The following is a 22,271-nucleotide window of genomic DNA, read 5'->3' on the forward strand; positions in this document are numbered from 1 at the left end:
AACCTCAACACACCACCCGGACAGCTGCACTGCAGATCTTCGAACCATCAAAAGAATTCTCTGGACCTGCTAGACCTTACTGAACCTTATTTACACACATCTCGAGGGCAGCTTGGCAAAAAAGCTTGATGTCTGGGTTTTGAGCGCTTTGCCTGTCTCTGGCCAACTTGCAGGCAGGTGTGATGCTGAGTCAGTGTGTTTGATGCACACATTCACGCTTCTACACACACACACACACACACACACACACACACACACACACACACACACACACACACACACACACACACACACACACACACACACGCTTTGTCTGAAACAGCAGAGATCATGCCAGACATCCAATACTTCAAACTTTAAGAAAAGCTAACTTTGAGTCCCACACCTGTGCTTGACAGATGTTGGTGGAGATGTTCCATTTGCATTGTCCAACAACAAGGCTCCCCTCTTCTCACACGTTACAGTGAAATATCACATCCAAGCTGCTTTGAGCCGATATCCTGAAGTGACAGACAGCACATTCACATCATGACCCTACAGACCTGTAATTTGCAGCACTTCCTTGTCCCTCACCTCCTTCTCCTCGTCCTGCTGCTGCTCCTCCAGGCCTGGCGGGGGTGCTGTCACCCCCAGTGTTTGGACTACAAGCCTCCGTTTGAGCCCCGGCAGCCACTGGCTTTCTGTAAGGACTATTCAAAGTTTGGATGCTGTGATCTGGAAAAAGATGATGAGATATCAGTCAAGTTCTACACCATCATGGACAACTTTGACCATTCAGGTTATATGGCGTGCGGCCATTACATACGCAGCATCCTCTGCCAGGTAAGCGAAACATTCAATTATTTCAAAAAGAATTGACATATGTGATTATGTGTCCATACTCTCCTCTTCCTGGGCATCCAGATGTTCAAGGGAGGGATATTATTTGTTATAATTCCATTTGAGTATGTGACTGAATCCATGCCTTTGTACTGGAAACATACACCATGTCTCTAAAGTCATTTTCCCAGTGTAATCCACATTAATCCAGCAATGTGCAGTGACTATATCAGTCCCACATTTTGTGAATCTAAATATGACTCTAAAAATGCAGTCCCAGCTTGTGAAACCGGGCGTTGGTGTCCAAGGTATTACACCACAATGTCTTGAAGAATAGCACAGTGTGCATTTTTGAGCAGTTTGTTTAAATGAGTTTATTCCTCTGGTTTGGTTACAATGATGTCATTTACATTTCAGCAGGAAGCAAATAACCACAAAGCCCGTCTGAAAACACATTCTAAAGGAAGCTGATGTGTGGTTCGTCAGTAAGAATCCGATCTCAACGATGTACCGACTTAACATCTGGTTTATTGGCTACATGGGCAGGGTGACATCTGTAAACCGCCACTTACTCGTGCTTGGAGAGCTTGACTCTTAACTATTGTTCATTTTAATGGGTTTGCTTGTAATTGCGCTGTGGGAACCTAAACAAGCCAAATAATACAGTGCAATAAAGCAACCGTTTCAACTCCGGCTTAGAATAAAGAACATGAACTAAGCATTTGATTTCAACATTACAACTAAACACAGAAGAAATTATCTTTAGCCAAAACACAGTGGCAGATATGCGATTAGAAAATGTTGCACTACACAAAAGGATGGACTTGAAATTGTCAAACAACGACCTGAAAGAACTCACTGGCTTACAATTTCACATGTGGGCAATGTATGCAGTAAATCCACAAAGAGCTACTGTATAATGCTTCATCCCTTCCAGATTCCCAGAAAACCTATTTTAGTGTTTTCTCTCACACGAGAGGCAGACAGAGACATAAGTTAGAGGAACTCCAGACTCCAGAAGCAGAACGACAGCACAATTTAGCAACACATTTACTTTACTCTTGGGAAATCCCACAAATTACGTGTTATAGGTTTAACTACATGATCAGAAGATCTGGAAGAATTTGAATGTTTTTGGCTTCTAAAATCAAAGCATATCCAGTCATTCTGTTCTACCCTAAGTTGTGGTTTGGAGACTGATTCTATAGAAATATCAATTATGAATGAATGACACATTCTGTGCAAGGGAACCACTCTGAATTAGTTAAAAAAAAGTTAGTTTCTTAGCATAACAACACAAAAACTTCTTACTTTTAGAGTGTTTCTTCAGTTAAGTGTTGCAGTGGAATCACAATACTGCAAATCCCTCTGAGTGGGATTGTGGTCTTTGTTAAGATGTGGGAATGTGATCTAAATTAAATCAGTATTTCCATATCAGCAACACTACACTTTCATTTGTTTTCTGAGCTGGCTAATCTTAGACAGACCCACCTCTCCTTCACTGGCAGAATGAGCCTTGAAGCCAATCCCACATACTGATTGCACAATTAGGTGCTGACTTTGCAGACACTAACTCCATGCAGATGGTGTGTGCAAATTGAATGATAGATGCAGTGCAAATTTGTCCTGGCCCATATACCTCAGATAAAAGTTTCATTTTCAGTCTGTTTATAACACTATTATCTGTGATATCCATTACTACAAACTGAACCGCAAGTCTTCCTGGCAGTTTTACATCATATGCTATGTTGAGACAGTGACAGAACTCCTAAAATATAGGTTTCTATCATTGTGATAATTATAGCCCACTGTGGTTGTTTCCAAGCAATGCAGACCGTGTGTAACGACGGCACTGCAGCTCACGTACGACTGCCCACAGTGAGTCTAGTTTGAGTAAGATATAGCAACTGGAACAGTGTCAATATGTAAAGCTGAGGGAGAGGTTCCTTACAACATTAAACGCAGAGCTACTTTTAGTAACAAGCTCATAAACTGGCTTACAATTTACTCATTTATTAAATGATCGCAATCATCTCAAAGGTAGTCACAAGTATTTGGGTACCAAACTTTTTCCATAATTTACGATTTCAGTCTTATAATATATTACAGTAAAAAAGTATTTTAAATATATATATTATAACAGAGTGCACTGTAGCAATGAGCTGTGTGGCTGCTCTTTCTTTGAACTGTGATTGTTTATATTTTCATAAACACTTTGTTTCGATTTTCAAAGCCTTCTTTGCAGCCCCACTCAGACTCACTTTGTGTTGTTTGAGGTAAAAGATGGTCTGGAGGTGGTCAAATGACCCCACTGCCAAAGTCCGTATCCTGGGTAAAGTCACCACACTGAGGCCCTCTGTTCCAGCTGCACAGCAGGAGCTCCGTGGCACAGATACCAATGAGACAGTGAAGAGACGGACAGACATGCAGATAGACAAGTGGAGCGAGAGAGAGAGATAAAAGGGGAAATGACTGAGTGTGTGTGTGTGTGTGTGTCAGGGAGACAAGAGGGAGATTGTCATCATCCCAGAGTTTAATTGATCAAACAAACAACCATTTCCTCCTCTGGCCAGGGGTACAGGAAATATCAACGTCCTGCAAGGAAGATAGATAAAGATAGAGTGAGGCATAGATGAAACAGAAAAACAGCCAGAGAAAACGGAAATCAATAAACTTCAAAACGGCAGAGAGAAGTTTAAAAGTGAAATTGTATAGTGTGATTGTATTAGAATTACGTGTTGTGGTGTGTGCGTGTGTGTGGGTGTTATAACTGTATTTTAGGAGTAAATTCAATATTTAAAATTGAATAAAACAACAAAAGCTGAGGCCAATTGAAGACATATAGTGAGCACGTAGCGGAACAACAGAACACTGAATTAATTGTTTCCCCTGTTGCATTTTTAATATGCACCCTTGCAGCGTGTGCAAGTTTTTAGGCTGTTCTGTCGGCCGGTGTAGCTTGCTGTGACAGCAGCAAAAAAATTGCAGATGTTCAAGTTTCCAAACAGGGTGTGAATGCACCACACCACAACAAATCTCAAACACACTGACACGCTGCATCCGACAATCATTGTTTCGCTTTTCCTTCTCGACAATCACAACGACTGAGGCATCTGAGCGTTCAAATCCAGTGTAACTGACTCCAGGTCCAAGTTTAATAGGAAAGTTGAGGATAAGTTACTTCTCTTTTAATTTTTCTCTTAACTCAATCCCCCCCCCCCCCTATCCGGGGGTTCATTCCAGGTCGAGGTTCAACCATTTACCAGCCATCTGTCTTCTCCCCCCTAAATATAATATAACACCACCGTGTGGACGTTTCCTTGCAGTATGTGGAGTGAGGAAGGCAGAGTGAAAAAAAGACTTATTTTCTGCTCAAGTTTGAATTTCTGTTTATTCTGAACTGTGCTTGTAAACACAAATTATAGTAGTTTGAAGTGGCTGCATTGTTAGGGAACAGCTGTTACATGCATTTATCCTACCCTGTGATACAAGTCTCAGAACAATGGCTGCTTTTTAAATGCCAGTGCCGAACAGCAGAGACACTGTTGACCAATGTATCCACAACGAATTGAGCTACTCTGTACTGTACCTTTTATCTTTATATGTCTCACATTCTCCTGAATATAAATACTACCAGACATCTTTATGTTACACATTTGCATGACTCTTGCTTCTGTACTGTACAGTGTCCTACTGTATGATAAAGAAGATCAATCAAAGTTATAAATTCAGTCAGTAAATCCAGCTTCCATCTGCTCCACATCCCAGTTTGGCCCAAAAACTGCTTTCATGAACAGAATCAGCAGCTCAGACTGAATACAGCTTTTATTTTGCCCTGCAACGCCGGTTCTCCCAGGAAGGCTCTGATCTCGGCCCAGCAATGTTACTTTCATGTTATTAACAAAGATTCTCTGTTACAGTTAGCTTCTCGTTGTCTCTTTTTTGGTCACTAAGGATTTATTTATTCTATTTAGGGGTTCCATTGAGATGAAACAGCAGCTGAAGTTGCTTGAGGACAAAGTTAAGCACAGGCAGAAACATAAATGCTTAACCAAAGGGATTAAACAATGCCACATCAAAATATGTTCAGTTAATTATTTCAAGGAGCCCACACACAAGAGTCCTGTGGTTACTCTCTCAACATTGTTTCCTTGGGATGATATGAGAAGATCAAACTTCAGGAGTGGACAGAAATGAGAAGAAATTTGATCTGTTATCCAGTATATTATCATGAAGGAATTATGTCGGGTCCATTATGGGGCCTTATGAATAATCACTTGCACAATACACATTTTGGAAATCAGGTCTGTACACAGAAATGGAGGATTTGCAATCAGCAGAGTTGAGGCAATCCAGCACAGATGCTTTAAAACTGAATTAACATCGGAATAATTAAAGAATTTGCACACAGATATGATACATGCCATATTGTCTTGACATATAACTGCCTCCATAGTAGTAATAATAGAGAAACATATCTACAAAACAACATGTACTAAAGCTCATCACAGCCACATGTCACACACAGAAATGTACAATGAACTTAAAGCACATACGTACACACTCACAACACTTTCTTCCCTCTCCTCCTCTCAAACATATCAATATTTAATAATGTGTCATATGGGGATTTTTGAGCTTGACAAGCACGAAGAAATAAAAGTTTCAATTATTTATAAGCAGTAGATCCAGGTACAAGCACACACACACACACACACCTACACACACACACACACACACACACACACACACACACACACACACACACACACGCACACACACACACACAGAGTGTACACAGTTTGTTTCTTGTGTGTGTGTGTGCATTTTAGTTTTCATTGCACACTTTCTGTTGCAGCTGTGTGATTGTGTATGTTTCCCAGATTTCTTAGAAACATTTTTGTTGAAGTTACAGCAGATTATTGGAAAACAGATTTTCAACACGTGGTTGTGAACAGAAAAACAGAAGAAGAAATACAACTTTTGTCCACAGTAACATCATCTTAAAAATGTTTTGGAGACTAAATCCTCCACCTACAAAGTTGTTTTGAACAACAGCAGCAATGTGAAGTAAAGTACAGGCGAAGCGACTGTGAAACAAAGCAACAGAAACTTTCCATCTTTGGGAAATAAGAGACAACAGACCATTTGCGTTCAAGGCGTACCAGGGCTATGCAGACTGTTAATAAGAGTTTGCCTAAGTTCTTCTGATGTGTGCTGAATTATTTAAACTTTTTGCATCCAGTTGGTCAGTTGGTTGTGTATATTTGTGTTCTTTTACGAGTGATGCGTTGCTTTTTGTGCCTTGGGTTCTCATTTTCCTGGTGATGATCTGGCACTGAGTGAAAGAGCACCAGCCAACCACACCATGGTTTGGTTGTTGTGCCTGCCTGTGCCTGCAGCTCACCATTCTGGGTGTGGACAGTGTGGGTGTGACTTAATAACTGACTGGACCTTCTTGGGATCCATTTATACCAGGCTGCACTCTCAGACAGCCTGTATATAACCCAGGCCTGACCAGTCATAGTGCGGCGGTAAGGAGCTGCGGTGGAATAAGTGCACTCATCCTGTATTTATGTGATCCATACATGTCCTTAACTTTACCTCTGAGATAAACACATCGGCTTCAAGAAGGCTTAATACGTATATACACTGATGGAGATCTCCGTGAAGCAGAAATATAAACCTACACACAATGACGATGGCTACTTTGTAACTTTAATCGTGAGTGAAGTTTCTTTTGTTGTTCAATCATCTTTCCTTGTGCAGGAGTGCTCTCCATACGCCGCCCACCTGTACGATGCTGAAGATGCAAACACACCCATGCGCATGCTGCCTGGACTGTGCGGTGATTACTGCTCCGACTACTGGCAGCAGTGCCGGTACACGCTCAGCCTCCTCTTGGAGGACTCGGGGAGCCCGCAGCAGTTTGCAAACCTGACTGCAACTTTAGAAGAAGATCGCAGAAGGTTCTGCAATTTTCTGGAGCTGAAGGACAAACAGTACTGCTTTCCTAATGTCTTGACAAATTCAGGTATGGTGTAAAAACATGTGGGACAGATGTTTATGCTCAGCAGCTGGCACGGACACCCATTGAATTCAACTTATTTTATTACTTCTACTTACGTAAATAGCCAACATGAACAAACAGGTTGTCATAGGCTGCCAAAAATGAATGTCTTGATCCTCGATGGCAAGAACCTGAACTTGCGCTAACAAGACAGTCTACTCATGATTTATGAGGAGACATTGTCACTCCTTGCTAGTCTGAACATAATGTTGACTGTATGGAAAAACACGATTTTTAAGACATATGTCAAAAACAGACACGTGATTGAAACATTTGATTGTGACATGTATATCAATTGAAAGTCCAAGGTGGAGAAAATAGTGTTGTAGTAAGTTGTACTTGCTGATGCTAACCTTAAGAAACCTCGAGAAAGGAAGCTGTACTAATTGAGTCTCAGACACACTTAAACTTGAACACAAATCCTCAAACCATTCTCTGTTTTTGTGTGCTTATGATGATTAATGAATCATATATATTTACTGATGTCTTCTTTTCTCATCTCCTGAATCCTCTTTTCTGTCCCCAGAGCTAAACGCTAACCTGGGCTTGGTACGTGAGGATCTCAAAGGATGTCTGGAGCTGTGCTTGCAGGAGGTGGCCAACGGGCTCCGTAACCCAGTGGCCATGATCCACGCAAATGACGGGACTCATCGATTCTTTGTGGCAGAGCAGCTGGGTTATGTATGGGTCTATCTGGCCAACGGCTCCAGGATCGACCGTCCTTTCCTCAACCTCACCCGAGCCGTCCTCACATCGCCGTGGTCTGGAGACGAGAGGGGGTTCCTCTGCATAGCCCTACACCCAAGGTTCACACTTACGTTATTATGTAGAGACGTTAAAAGTAAATATTTGCATGATTCTCAATGGAAAAGGTCACTGTGCTCATGTGTGAAGTGTTCTTCTGCTTCTTTCCTGTGCATAGGATCACCACGGTCAGAAAAGCCTATGTGTACTACTCTGTGTCTGTCAAGAAGGAGGAGAGGATACGTATCAGCGAGTTCACACTGCTAACACATGACGACAACCAACTGGACCACTCCTCTGAGAGGTGAGGAGAGAAGTTCATAGTCAGAGAAACACAAGTGCTGGTAGCTTTAACCCCGCCTCTCAGCCTCGTTTTCAGCCTCATTCAGATGAACGGAGGAAGGAAAATAACTCTGGATTTGGATATTAGTGCATTTACAACTTTTAGGACGCAATGAGTTAAATAACAACCATTCATGTGTTCGTAGTGGACACTTGATTTACCTTAAAACTAAAACTTAGCGATAAAAAAGTATCTGTGAGTTAAAAAAATCTCTCTCAATATAAGTCTGTGGGAAAAGTATTTTTTGGGCTCTGTGGCTTCACATGACGGACCCGGAAGTTGTAATTCCACCTTTCACTCAAATGACAAGGTGATGACAAATTGGACGGACTTGTATGTAAACTGCAACTTGACTGTTTGGTGGAGGCATACAATTGCAAGGTGGTAATTCTAGTTAAGATATGGGTCAATAAACGTTTAGATGCAATGGAATATCTCTCAGCTCTGGTTCTTATGTACTTCTTGGCTTAGGACCATTCTTGAGGTGGTAGAGCCGGCATCCAATCACAATGGAGGACAGCTTCTATTTGGCCATGATGGGTACTTGTACATCTTCATTGGTGATGGTGGCCGAGCGGGGGACCCATTTGGAAAGTTTGGCAACTCACAGAACAAGTAAGTACAATTTAACAAATGAAGGTGTTGTGATTATGACTTTAGTATTTTTCTAACACCTCGCATTAAATTCCTCACGTAGCACTGTTGTTGTAACTAAATATATTTTCAGGTTACAGCAGCAAACCTGAGAATGAGCTGCACATGTACGACTTGAGCTCAGGAAAAGTTTGAGCGGTAATTGTTTGGACAAACAATTCTCCGAGCAAAAGCTTCCGTCTTGTCTGTAATTTAAAATTATAAACGAAAGTAACATAGATCCTTATCATTTTGATTCCTCGGAGGTTGTTAAAATGTTGGCAGACACCTTGACGTTGTTAGATGTTGGCTACATATAAACATGTATTAAAAAATACCTAAAGCCTGGTTAGAGCCAGCCAGTTCTGCCGAAAAGGAGTTCCAAATAATTAAATTCCATTTCAATTTAATGAAAAGGATCCAAATTATGGTGAAGATAGACATCAGAACTGTGCAGACTCTCAAATTGCTCTGTTGAACTATAAATTATAGTTTTTTTTATCGTCTTATAGTCTATACACTTTTTGAAGGCAGGTTATCTTCCTCTCATGAAAAGTCCCATAAACTGAGGATCTTGCTGGGCTGGGAACCTGCTCACATAATGACAATTAGTCATTTGTGTTCAAATGTTATCATTAAAAAAGTGTCCTTGATACATGCCAGGCAATTAGGATTAGAATAAATAAGTTATTTTACATGCTAGAGGGTTTATTGAGAATATCTCAGTTATGTTTCATTAAAATGAGGAGTGCTGAAGACCTTTGGAAGGGATTGTGTAATTGCATTAACAGGGCCGAATATAAGCATGTCACCAAAGAGAGTGGAGTGAAATAGTTAAAACGGGCCCCAGGGAACGCTATTTAAACGGGCCCTGTTGCACGCTGGTTGCTTGTTATGAAGCACACGCTCATAAACACACACACACACATACACACACACACACACACACACACACCATCATGCGTTTACAGTCAAATGAGTTACTTAGGGAGAGTAGACTAGATAATGCTTTCAGGATTAGCTACCATACATATTGTCACATGATCAATTAGAGAGTTGACAACATCAACATATATATATATTACCCAGCAATCATCATTGCATATCTGTATATGACAAAAATATGAAAGACAATAAAGAAACATTTCTACAATTCATGTAGACTCAGCATATCATTTTGTTGTAGATTGCCACTGTCTTTACAAAAAACAACAATATGGTGGAGATAGTTGAGTGCTTTTTCTTTAAAAACAGGCATATTTCTTCGGCACCAATGTTAATCAACTGCAAAGGCCTGTTCTCTGCTCATTACATTGTTGAAGGCCCCGCTCGCTATAAGCCCTTGACCGAGAATCACAGCAGCAGCAGGGAAGAACTATCCGGAGACCAGGAGGGATAGAAGGAGCCATTCATAGACTGCATATTTGGAGTAATGGTGGACTGAATGCATCACTTCCTATTGTATGTCCATTCTTCTTTTCGGGATTTTAGTGATGAAAGATAAAAATAAAATATGAACCACATCAGAATCTGGTGGCAGTCCACAGATGTCAGTGTGAGTTGGAGCATGGTGTGTTCACACAGAGTTTATAAAAGGGGCTTTCATTCAACGGACTGCAGGACATTACGTGTCTTTCACTGTGTTGGTAAACATTACTCTCCAACCACATGACCTTTGCAGTATAATTAACAGAATTAACTTGATAGATTGTATCTTAAGGCAATATGTGTTTGTGTCTGTATTTTCATGTATGTGGACATACTGTATAGGTAGAAGTTATTATGTGTGGGGCTTTTTACCTGTAGTGAAGGTTTGCCCTTCATTCAGCTCTGAGCTACAACTGTCATTCTTTATTCTCATTTGATCAACTCTGAGCGGCTTAAATGTTAATTACAGCCAAAGGACAACAAGGTAGGAAGGGCAATATATTACTGCTCATTTGCAGCATTCACATCGGAAAATAATCCAAAAGTGCCATGCATATAGTAGTTACACTGTACACTCTTGAGCTGACAAATACTACATTAGTATGTTGTTTAGCTCAACAACCATGCCTTTTATCAGAAGCAGGTTAATGACATAGTTTACGAAACAGTAAGTAAGGTTTATTTGAGACACTGACAGCTTTTCTCCCGACATTTATATTTTAGTTTCTGAGGGTTTTTTTTGACAGGTTGTATTAACTGTTCTGGGAATGAGGGAGGATGCAGCCTGTCAAGTCCAATATTGACTCTACAAATTGCACCACCATACACTGGTATGTGGAGGAGAGAGAGAGAGAGAGAGAGAGAGGAGGGATTGGAATGAGTAATCTGGGCTATAAGGAGAGAGCGACCAGGGCATAGGGAGGAGAAAGGTGCAGAGGGACTGAGAAGGGAAGAGGGAAAAAGAAAGATGGAGAGAGGGATAGATGTGAAGGACACTAACCACAGACAGGATGTTGGATGGAGAGGAAGACATGGGTATGAGGAAGAAAGAAGATGGGAAAGATAAATGAAAAATAAAAAGATCAAAGTCCAATGCAGGGGAAGATGAGTTTTTTTTTAAACAAGTAGAAAAATAGTTTGATGGGACAGCCTCAGCTCAAAGGTGAAACAATAAAAAGTTTCAGGTCAACTTCTTTTCGTATCCACCTTAAAGGAGCACTCAATCAGCTGCTCAGTCCCCTCGGTCTTGAAGCCTCTCTGACTCTTTCTGCCTCTCTCGTCTACTCTTTGATAGGTCAACACTCCTTGGCAAGGTGCTGCGTGTTGACATTGACAACAATGACGATGGCTTCCCGTACAGCATCCCCTCAGACAACCCATTCCTGAGGGAGAAGGAGGCTCGACCTGGTAAATCCCTGAATAAACTGTTACCTCTGGAATAAGGCAATTACCGTACATCGTAAAGAAGACCATCAGCAAGAAGATTGACTATTTCTATATCGTTATTCTTAACACTTACTTGTGTCAACATGTAAATGTCTTTTCTTCTTTCTGTACAGAGATTTACGCCTACGGAGTTCGAAACATGTGGCGTTGCTCCATTGACCGAGGTGACCCCGCGACAGGCCGCGGCGGAGGCAGGATGTTTTGTGGCGACGTAGGCCAGAACAAATATGAGGAGGTGGACCTCATTGTTAAAGGTGTGATGATTGTAGTTTGAAGCCACGTTTTACGGTAGAGAGAGATTTAAGTTGATTGGGATCTGATTATGTAGAAACATCTAAATCAGATTTCCGTGAGTCTAGAAGTTATTTTAGAGAATATAAAATTCAATTTAGATAAAATGGTACAACAACTCTTTCACTGGGAAGTTGCTCTAATTTGTCAATATATGTTTAAAGGAGGCAACTATGGATGGCGGGCCAAAGAAGGCTTCAGCTGCTACGATCGCAAACTCTGTCACAACTCCTCGCTCGGTGAGGGCACTTCCTACGCTGCTGAAGCTCGCTTTTTTTACTTTCACTTTTTACAATTGACACTAGCCTACTGAGAACGACTACATGTTTTCTTTGAGTATTGTCACTGTTAACAAGCTGCGAGGGCCCATTTTAGCCAAATATCTTTTAAGTTTGTGGGCTCGAGTGACTTTCCAGACACACTATATTTCCCCTTTGTCCTTTTCCGTGTGCAGAATGCCGCTATAGTTGTTGTGATGATAAACTGACGTGTTGTTCTATGTCTCTGTCTAGATGACATCTTGCCTATCTTTGCTTACCCCCACAAGTTGGGCAAATCAGTGACAGGAGGCTACATTTACAGAGGCTGTCAGATGCCCAACCTCAATGGCCTCTACATCTTTGGGGATTTCATGAGTGGGTTAGTGATTCTGCGTTGTTCTAAAATCTAAACTTCAAAACAACTGACAAATTCTCACCAATCACGGCAGAGACCCAGATCTTATTTTTTTCCTTTGGTTTTCCTTTGGCCAAACATTTTGTACATGTTTAGAGAAGCCACTGCAACATTAATCATTACAGTAAGTGTGGCTGGAGAAACCCAAAGACTTTCAAGAAAAGCTGCACTTTATATTGTGCTATTTGTGTTTATGTGCTGTTGTTTCTGTTTAGGCGTCTGATGTCTCTGAAGGAGAATGTCACTTCAGGTGAATGGCAGTACAATGAGATCTGCATGGGAAGAGACCAGACCTGCAGATTCCCCAAACTCATCAACAGTTACTTTAAATACATCATCTCTTTTGCTGAGGATGAAGCTGGTGAGAACCTAACAACATGCAAACAAACAGTCATTGTACACATGTCTAAACATGAGTGAGGTCATTGAGGTGTGGGACAGTTATGTAAAGTCAATGAAGGGGTTTGTTTCCTTATTAAAGTGTAATTTCTTGACTTGTGGAATTGTTGACGATATTAAATCACATCCAAAAGCACCCAGTACAGGGTTCAGTTTGACCTTCAATTTGGTTTGAATTAAACAGACTGCTGATTTACGAGGGAGAGTGTTGCACACTCTTCCCTCCCTCTGAAAGTGACTGGGGGAGATAGTTGAACAGTTCAAGTAAAGTCCAAATCCTATTTATTGCCGCAACACTAATTTTGAGTTTGTTATGTGGTTTCATTCCTCTTTCCTTACTTTCTATATCCTCTACTTTGACATTTTCTCCCTCTTTCTCTCATCCACACTGTTTGTAAATACCCCCGTCCCTCCTTTCTTTCTCCCTGCTGTCCACCATCTTTTCACCCTCCCTCTCTTTCTTTCTTGCGGAGTCTTTCTCTTTTAATCTCCTCCTGTCATTGTCTGCTTGACTCTCTATCTTCCGCTCTTCTTTCCATCTTTCCAGGAGAACTGTATTTCTTAGCCACCGGAGCCCCGAGTACCACAGCTAGAGCAGGAGTCGTCTACAAAATAGTGGACCCTTCCAGGTAGCTAACCGTTACAAAACATCACTGCAGCAACACTTACACTTTCATCATACCTACAGGGGCGTGTGGTGTCCAGGTTTGTAGTTTGTCTCATTTTTCCTGCCAGCTGTGTGTCTCTAAGCTTTCTAAATGTGGTTATTAAAGAACTGTGACCAAGATTTGAAGTGAGCAGGACTTTTTGATTTTGAAAAAAGAGCTGCTCAGTGCTCTCTTGTGTTGGTGCTTTTCTAAATGACCACAAATACATCTTTGGTTTTACCGTGCTGATCTTTCTTGTTGCGTAGTGACTAAACATGGACACATACAGTATGTATCAGCAAAGAGCTAATATCAGCAGACGTATCAGCCCCACCAATTCACCTGTCGAGCTCCAGTTAAAGTATAATAGCTGATCTTAGAATACAGCAGAATTACTTCTACAGAAGCTACAGAACTAAAAAAGCATGTAATGGGTTGCTTATTGTTTCTCTCCTGACCACACAGACGAGCATCACCAGGAAAGTGCATCGTGAAGCCTTCACCTGTTAAGATTAAGGGAAAACTGATTCACTTCTACCCCAAAGAAGGTTAGGAAATCCTAAAATTATGTTTCTTTCATTTAAACACCCTGGTTACCTTCTGTTACACTCATATTTGTGTTTTCTCATTTTATTTTGTTGTTCTTTATAATAACATTAGACTCTTGGCCACGTGCACTCTACCAAAAACCTTGTGAGAACGTTATCTGTTGAATACAAAAAATAAAAATGTCAATTAGTCTCTTGTCAATGTGCAACATTTAGTTAATACATATTTACATATGTATCGAAGTCTCTATGGGGTTTTTGATCAAAATGTCTTTCTTGTTTGCAGAGTTTGTAATCAACAAGAAACCGACCACCACACCTGTACCCACGACAACCATACGAACAACAGCAAAAACACCACCAAGAAGAAAATCACCCACAATAATAATCAAGCCACCAATGCCAACAAGAAAAACATTAAGAAAAATGCCACAACCGTCCACAACAGCTACAGCAACAACAACAACAACAACAACAAGAAAAACAACATTACAGACAACAAGAAAAACAACAATGAGAAAACCTTCACCACCGCCAACAACACCACCGACGTTAAAAGCAACAACAACAATAAAAACAACCTCAGCAACAACAATAAAACCGCCAACCATACCAACAACTGACCAGATGACCATGGCAACAACCCCCGCCACAACCTCACCCACTGGTAGGCCTACTGGTGCACCTGTTTACCAAGCCAGCTCTACTGATTATTCATCCACTAGATCCACTAAGTCAACTGTCACTACTAACATGAAAGCCAACCGTACACTAGTGCACACCTTGTTGCAGGGAGAAGCAAGCAGCATCAAACCAAGTGGTTTCGTCCTTTGCGCTCTGTTTTTGCTTTACATTTTAACATGCTAATAGCTGAATTAACATTTGTGCAATTTACTTTCCTTGGATGATTCATAGAATTTTCATCTTTGATGAAATCGAACCACTTTAAAATTAGAAAACTACAAATTACAGTTGCAAATAATTGCTGTAGGGTTTATATGAATTAAAAATATGAATATAAATAGTTTGGCTGCTAAGTCAAAGTTGGTTAACTGTAAATTACTGTAACTGTAATATGCTGACTTCTGGCTGTTAAAGCGTTATGTATTTATAGTTCCTTGTCAGTTTCACTGCATAAGAAAGAACATGAACAGCAAAAACTAGCAACCAAGTCAAGTTGTTAGAAACTTGTATAAAGTACAGTAGTGTTCCAATGTCTCAACGTTTTCTTATGTTCTGCTTATTGACCGAAAGCAAATTAAAGACAAGTTTGCCTTTGCGGCGGTAGAGGATGAAAATAATGCTGCATTCACAAGGAATCAGGTCGACGGGAAACAGAATATCATGTTAATGGGCGAGAGCAGGACAGTGAAATTTGGTGAGGTGTTGGTTTGTTTTTCCCTGTGCTGTTTAGAGGGTGTTTCCTGATTCCGTGTAAATGCAGCATGAGCCTTACACACAAGTCAAACTCAGGTACAGGGAAATTAGCTGTTGTTGCGACTTAAATTCCTGCTTAAATGATATTCTTTGGCTGGTACAAGAGTCTAAAGCAGGATAAATGGTGCTTATTTATGTTTTGGGTATTACTTTAATTTAAATCGGGTAATTTGGCATTATTTATTTTGAATAAATGGTTCTGCATCAGCTTCAGTTTGGACATTCATCTTTGTGTGTCTCTGTTTATGTCGTTCCTTGCCTGTCTTCAAGGATAACGTTGCTTTAAATGGCTTTAGTGAAATCACAGCTTTTTAAAAATACGCAACCTCAAATGAGCAATTTAATGGTTACAGAGACATGTTTGGAAATGTGTTTATTCGCTTTCTTGCAGTTATACATGAGAAGATTGATACCCCTCAATCGTAAATGCCAAGTCTGGCTCTGTCCACTGATTCACACTCTATATCTCATTTGTTTACTTATGAAAAACTGTGTGGAAAATGTGTGACAACAAATATTTGTGTTTTTTATCATAGTACCAACAGTGGCATCAATCTTCTCATCTGACACTCAACAAGAAAGCAATTAAGCGCATTTCCAAAAATGCCAAAATATTACTTTAAAGAAAAACTTCTTCAGCACATTGTTCAACTACATATAAAGAGAGTGATTCTGTCTCTCCATCAGGTTATCGCACAACCGTCATGACTGCAGCCTTCTCTAGGATTGCTCAAATCCCAATCACCACACTTCCAACCAGGAGACACTGGAGACCCTTTCAGTACACCCCTTTTACCACCTCCCAACCTTTGACCTCACCACCACCTCCTCGCTCTCCACACGCAACATCCCTTAAACTACCCCAGACGGCTCAGACCTCTGCACGATACTCCGAGCGTCCTGAAGCGTTGACCACACCACGAGTGCCATATTGGACCCAGAAACCCACGACATCAGGCTACAAGCCCCAGAGACCACCTATCAACACAACGCTGGCCAAATCACAGGAAGTCAGGCTGTGGCTTGGAGAGAAGCTGGAAAGCGCCGGGGAGGGAAACCAAGTATATAAGAGGCCTCAAGGAAGAGGTCGCGGCCACAAGAGAGGAAGAGGAGGAAGAAGGCTGTGGGTTGGCTCAGTGCGACTGGTAAGCGTTGATGGTTTATCAGATAGAGGTAGAGTGGAGATATTTATCCGTGGTGAGTGGGGGACAGTGTGCGATGACCTTTTTAACAGCAAAGCAGGTACTGTAGTGTGTCGACAGCTTGGCTTCACAACGGCGTTGGCGGTGATGAAGAGGGCTGCGCTGGGGGAGGCAGACCGCAGCGTCAGGATCCTGTTGGATGATGTGGAGTGCGAGGGCGGGGAGAGATCACTGCTGGAGTGCAAGAGATCCAGGGTGGGGAAACACAACTGCTCACATGGGGAAGATGTAGGAGTGATCTGCGGTTAGCACGGAGTGAAAAGTAAAGGAAAGAAGAGAGGAGACAGTGGAAGGACAAGTGGATGTATCACAAACAGAAAGTGAAAGAACGAAAGATAGAACGAGAGAATTTGAAGAAGGCATAAAAGGATATTACAGACTGCTGATTGTTTGTGACGTCACTTTGCTGATATTTCTATGCATTTTATTTTTCCATGTTTTCCAGTTTTTATATTGATGTTTCATTTGTCATTTCCCGCCTGCAGCCAAATGCAAAAAGAATGTCCATATATCACCTTAAAATACATTCTGTTTTTGTGATTCATTTGCACGTTCCTGAGGACTATAGATCTTGAGAGTTTCTCCAAATGTCACTCAGTCCACTGTTTTGGCAAATCTAAGCAAGCACAAAATACAATATAAGCCTTTGCTAAGCCCCGCCCCCAGCTGCTACTTGGTCAAGCTGTCAGAATTACTATGGAGCCCACACTGTCACTAACTGCACTCCCTGAATATAAATTACCTAAAATTTGGAAAATCTAAAAAGCGATTTCAGAGAGAAGCAGACAGAAGGATCTACAAAATTTGAATAATACATCCAGGATGTCAAACTGATTCAGTGGCTAAAACAGGTTAAAAAGATAGAATCTAAAACCTACAGTGTAAAATTGAACTTCCACATCACCTGGTGATTGAGACAGAATTACATTAAATTAAGGAACATCACTGTTCTTGTAAAGTCGGGTAGCTCTTAATTCACTGTTACAATCGACAGGTGTATACGTTCAGTAGCTTGCATAGCATAAAAGTGCTAAAGTTAGTTAATGATGTGTTACTCTGCTAATGTTAGCTCCACAAACATAATGTTTTAGAAACGTATATCTCCTTCTTACCTCTCTGTGTAGCGCGTAGGCTATGACTGTTACACTTAGCCCAGGCACAATGTTTTAACCACAACTAGCTCGAAATCCACAAAACCAGCCTTAAAATGGAGAAGATCTGAGAGTCTATGGAGCAGAACCGGGTAATTGTCGCACCCTGGGCCGAGCGGGCCAATGCTATGCTAATATTGGCCAGTCTACATTCCAGGGGCAGGACATAGCAGAGGTTCAATTAAAATAGTTAATATCAACACATAAACCATTATGTAGGATACCTCTCCTTGCAAAAAGAAGTCTGATTGTATCGAAGTCTATGAGAAAATGAACCTACTTCTCACTTGATTTCTAAACTCAGTAAACATTGTAAACATCAGTTTATGCTCTCAATCGCTAGTTTTAAGTTGCCTTCAATACAGCATGATTTTCCTTTCGTAAATGATGGTCCCATTTAGAGTAAAACATGATAAAGCAGGATATGATTTAAGGGCATTGTTACCTTGAAAGTAACAGGTCACTGCCACAGTGTTGTCCAGTGTGGAAGTGGAAAAAAACAGATGGCGATTGCCAAAATGCCGAACTTGAAGCTTCAAATTGGCTGTCCACAAACCAATGGGTGACATCATGGTGACTACGACCACTTGTTACAGTCTGTGATCTCTAGCCAAGGCAATTGCATCATCTTTTCCAGCAATCACTCTTTCTCAACCACTGTGTAATGAAGAACCTGGTTATATCAGAATTCATTACAGTTATGCTTCAGAATGAATCGGGTCATTTCAGTGGAACTGCTTGCGGGCGTTTAATAATCCTACTCAGAGACGTGAACTTTGAAAGGCAAATTTGCCTTGTTGATCATCAAATTACATTTAACCCGACTGCTTAGACTGTAATTCGTTCAGCAAAAGAGATGCTGCATGGTTGAACGGTACAAGTTCATTGAAATAAAGGTGCTAACTTACTGTCTGGTTCGTGACCAAATTGTCAATACGTCACCAAGCTTCAAGTGAACGACACCCAAATGAATTTCCCTGTGCCGCACTAAAGATAGCGACCATTGATGAAGGATCATTGTAAAATGAGTGCAACTACAAAGTGATTTGATGTTTGTGGTGTTACATCTTCAAGCATTTACACTTCTGGTTTTGATATCAATAAATGAGTTTGATCACCTCAAAAATGCTCAACGAGTGACTGAGTGAGTGTTGGAGAAACTTTAATTATATTCTGGTTTCATATTCTCTATCCATGAGGCAAACAGCATATATTGGAAGAGTCAAGTGTGTTCTAAGAAGACATTTGTATTTTTTATTGTAGAATTTCAACAGGTCTATTTTCTAAAACATCTTTTTCAAATTTGCATTTTGATACCTTTTTGAATGTAGTTTTAAGATTAAAAAAAAAAAGAATTCTCAAGAGTTTTAACAATGAAATGCTGGACATTCTTTATGATGAATGTAATCAAATGTTTCCACTTTTATATCAGGAAATGTAAGTGCACTTTGAGTGTCTGTGATATTAATAAAATGTTACTGCAAAATGAGTTCCTTGTTGTTTTCCATTGTCTCTGCCAATGCATTCTAATATGCTGAAGAATGATCGATTTGTCTACAGCAGCGAGCACAGCACACACACACACACACTCACTGTACAACTCTTCTTCCCATAATATGGCTCTGTGAGTGAGACGGTGTCTTTGGTTACCAGATTTCCTAAATCATCCACTGTGTTCACACCAAATCTTAGGAAACCCTGTGGGACTGTTTCTCAACTTGTGACTTTGGTCAAACAGAAAAGAGTACAATGAAACAGCAATGTTACTGATGAGCATTGTTGTCAATTTTCGGTCACCATATTAGCCAGGCAACTGAAAAGAAAAAGGTTTAGCACACTGCAAGTATTTCTGCCTGTTGAGTACACGTTGTCTTTGGAAGATACATTGAAGGCATTTCAAATATTTAACAACATCTTGCTATCTGAAAGAAAATTGGGGCTGGGAAGGTCGAGCTGTCCTGCCTTCTTTTGTGCGATGCGTTCAAGGTTCAGAATATCTGTAGAATATAAATCTTTGACATTAAAACAAGAGCAGATAGACGCATTCCTGCTTGGATTAATGAAAGGATACATACAGCCGATGCACTGACCTCTGTGAGTGGAAAGTGTTCTGTCCCTTGAATGTGAGGAAACACCCAGCAGGTTTCCCAACTGTGTGTTGAAGACTGAGTGTATGTCAGCAGGCCGTTCTGCTGTGAAGTCTAACTTGAAGCACGTTTGACCTGCACTGACTGACGCAAAATCATGTTGGCTATGAGTTTTATTTTAGAGCCTGTAAGAGTCTCCAGGCAGTCAGGCCGGTAAGGACACATTGGAGCACATGAACAGGGACAGACGATAGCGGTCTATTTTAGCTCTCAATGTTTCCAGTTTATCATCACAATATATGCACAGAGAGAACATATCAAAGATGAACCTCTGTTTTAAATTAAAATGACATAAACACACTCTAGAATGCTTCCGGTTTTCAACAGTACACTGTGAACAAATAGTCTGTGATCATTTTTGCTTCTGCTTCTAGACCAGAGGGAGGCAGTCATGTATCAGGTTTCATCACCAGTGGAAGATGTAAAGACTTCATATGAGTAGTAACTGGTGAGGTTTCTTTTTTAAATCAGTTTGCACAATTTACTCTGCAATTAATATGGTTTTAGTTTAGATGTGTTTTATACAACCAGGTCCATCGCCTAATAAGCTAAATCATGCATGTCAGAGCCACAATAAAGTATTAAACACCGACAAAACTGAAATGTAAGGAGAAAGATAGAGTTATTACCCCTGTCAGAGCATTAACGTAACAGAACAAAAATGAATGCATTCATAAAGCTAGAGTCCACCTTGTCTTTAACTTTTTCTGACTTTAACTTATGCTACTCTTATCTGTCCCCTCCATACTATTCTAAAACAGCCTGCTTGTCTTCTGGCCTGAGAGCTCAGTGGAAAATAATGTCATCCCTTTAACAATACACAACTGTGTTCTTCTTGTGAGGTGTCGATGCACGTTTGGTCGTCATCAAATGACAGAAGTCTGTGAGGAACAGAGCAGGCAGACATGAGGAGCCACAGGTGGGTTTTAAAAAAGAGGGGTTTATTTTATCACAGTAGGAAACATGTGCAATAAAAGGTGTAGGTCCACTTTACATAACTACACTCAGATTACGATAATTTCACATAATCTAATCTAATCTCACAGACCTATGATGTGTTCTTCTTTGTTTCAGGCTACAAACCAGTGTGAAAGGGACACGACGCCAACTACTGTAAACCTAACTCAATGGTTTTGTTGCGTAAACTTAACAGTAGTTATTTTAAACCCAAAGATGATTTTTCAGTCGGGGAGAGAGAGAGCAGTGATGGTTGAGCAAGCTATAGAGTGACGTTAATGAGAACAAAGCAGTCAACAAGAGAACTAAAATGTTATTTTCACAGCGGTTCCCAAGCACAAATAAAGACATCCACACGACTGCACACATCCTCACAACCCTGCAGGAAGGTGCAGCATTGCCAGATTATAAATGAATGCAGCCGGACATGGCCGGCTTCATCTCGGCCGCAGAGTCAGAAACCACCACACACTCGTGGGTCATAAACTTTAAGAGGGATTATTTATGAATGAGTCTACACATCGTTTATTTTTAGAAAAGTCTTGCATAGGCCTACTGTATAATAACTTTCAAGAGAATATGTTGACTTGAAATCTGGATGCTCTCCCTCCATTGGTTGGCTGAATTAATGTTCATTAATGTATTCATGCAGATCTCGGATACACATGAAGACTCTTGGAAAGACAAGACAGAAGTTAAAGCGAGTTAAAGCGCACTCTCCTCAGTCAGTCAGGCATATAGTGGATATGAACAGACGAGATTAGAAAAGTCATCGTGGATCAGCAGTCAAGCAGAATTTCAGCCACAGATGAAGATGTATTCCTCTGTCGCATTAGAAGGAGCCGTTAAAATTAAAAATAGGCTGCAGCCATGATGACTTGAAGTGACATATTTGGCACAAAAATGCATCCGGCATTCAGCCACCTAAATGGATGAACATTGCAACAGAGACCAGAGAGGTGGAGTTTTTCACTGTAAGGAATGTAAGATGGAGATTGAGTGAGCATTGCCATGACAGTATATTCATCTGTAAAGACTAATCTTCTTGACGGTCAACTTACATATATACAGAATGACGAGTGAGCCATCACAAGGTGTTACCAGTGCGACAATGCTGATGCATCTGTCACTCTTCTCTCCACACAGGGTTTTTTTTTTGTGTGTAAAAAACAATCCACTGTTGCTTCAGGCAACGATTCCACGACAAAGCAAAATGAGCAGTTGTCTAACTGAGCGTGTTTAAATGATAGGAGAAAGCATTCAATATATAAGAAAGCGATACGCCATGGCCACATCAACCATTATTAATAATACATGTATTCTCAATTGAAAGG

General features: G+C 40.7%; 1 protein-coding gene across 2 annotated transcripts; it reads left to right on the forward strand.

The window, feature by feature from the left end:
• The first annotated feature begins 386 nt into the window (after positions 1-386).
• On the forward strand, positions 387-19,312 carry LOC306780338 (HHIP-like protein 1). 2 transcript variants are annotated; one of them, XM_079272676.1, is made up of 14 exons: positions 387-822; positions 6,589-6,853; positions 7,416-7,695; positions 7,812-7,937; positions 8,448-8,591; positions 11,332-11,444; positions 11,597-11,737; positions 11,939-12,013; positions 12,287-12,413; positions 12,665-12,810; positions 13,396-13,477; positions 13,961-14,043; positions 14,330-14,710; positions 16,168-19,312. In XM_079272676.1, exons 1-14 carry the CDS (start codon positions 529-531, stop codon positions 16,929-16,931), a joined length of 3,021 nt encoding a protein of 1,006 aa, XP_079128802.1. In that variant the 5' UTR covers positions 387-528; the 3' UTR covers positions 16,932-19,312. The 2 variants fall into 2 exon arrangements, with proteins under 2 accessions (XP_079128802.1, XP_079128803.1); XM_079272677.1 differs by lacking the exon at positions 13,961-14,043 and having other exon boundaries at positions 16,168-16,306.
• Positions 19,313-22,271: the final 2,959 nt, after the last annotated feature.

This window comes from Melanostigma gelatinosum (genome assembly GCF_949748355.1).
Source record: "Melanostigma gelatinosum genome assembly, chromosome: 7".
Classification (NCBI taxonomy): Eukaryota; Metazoa; Chordata; class Actinopteri; order Perciformes; family Zoarcidae; genus Melanostigma; species Melanostigma gelatinosum.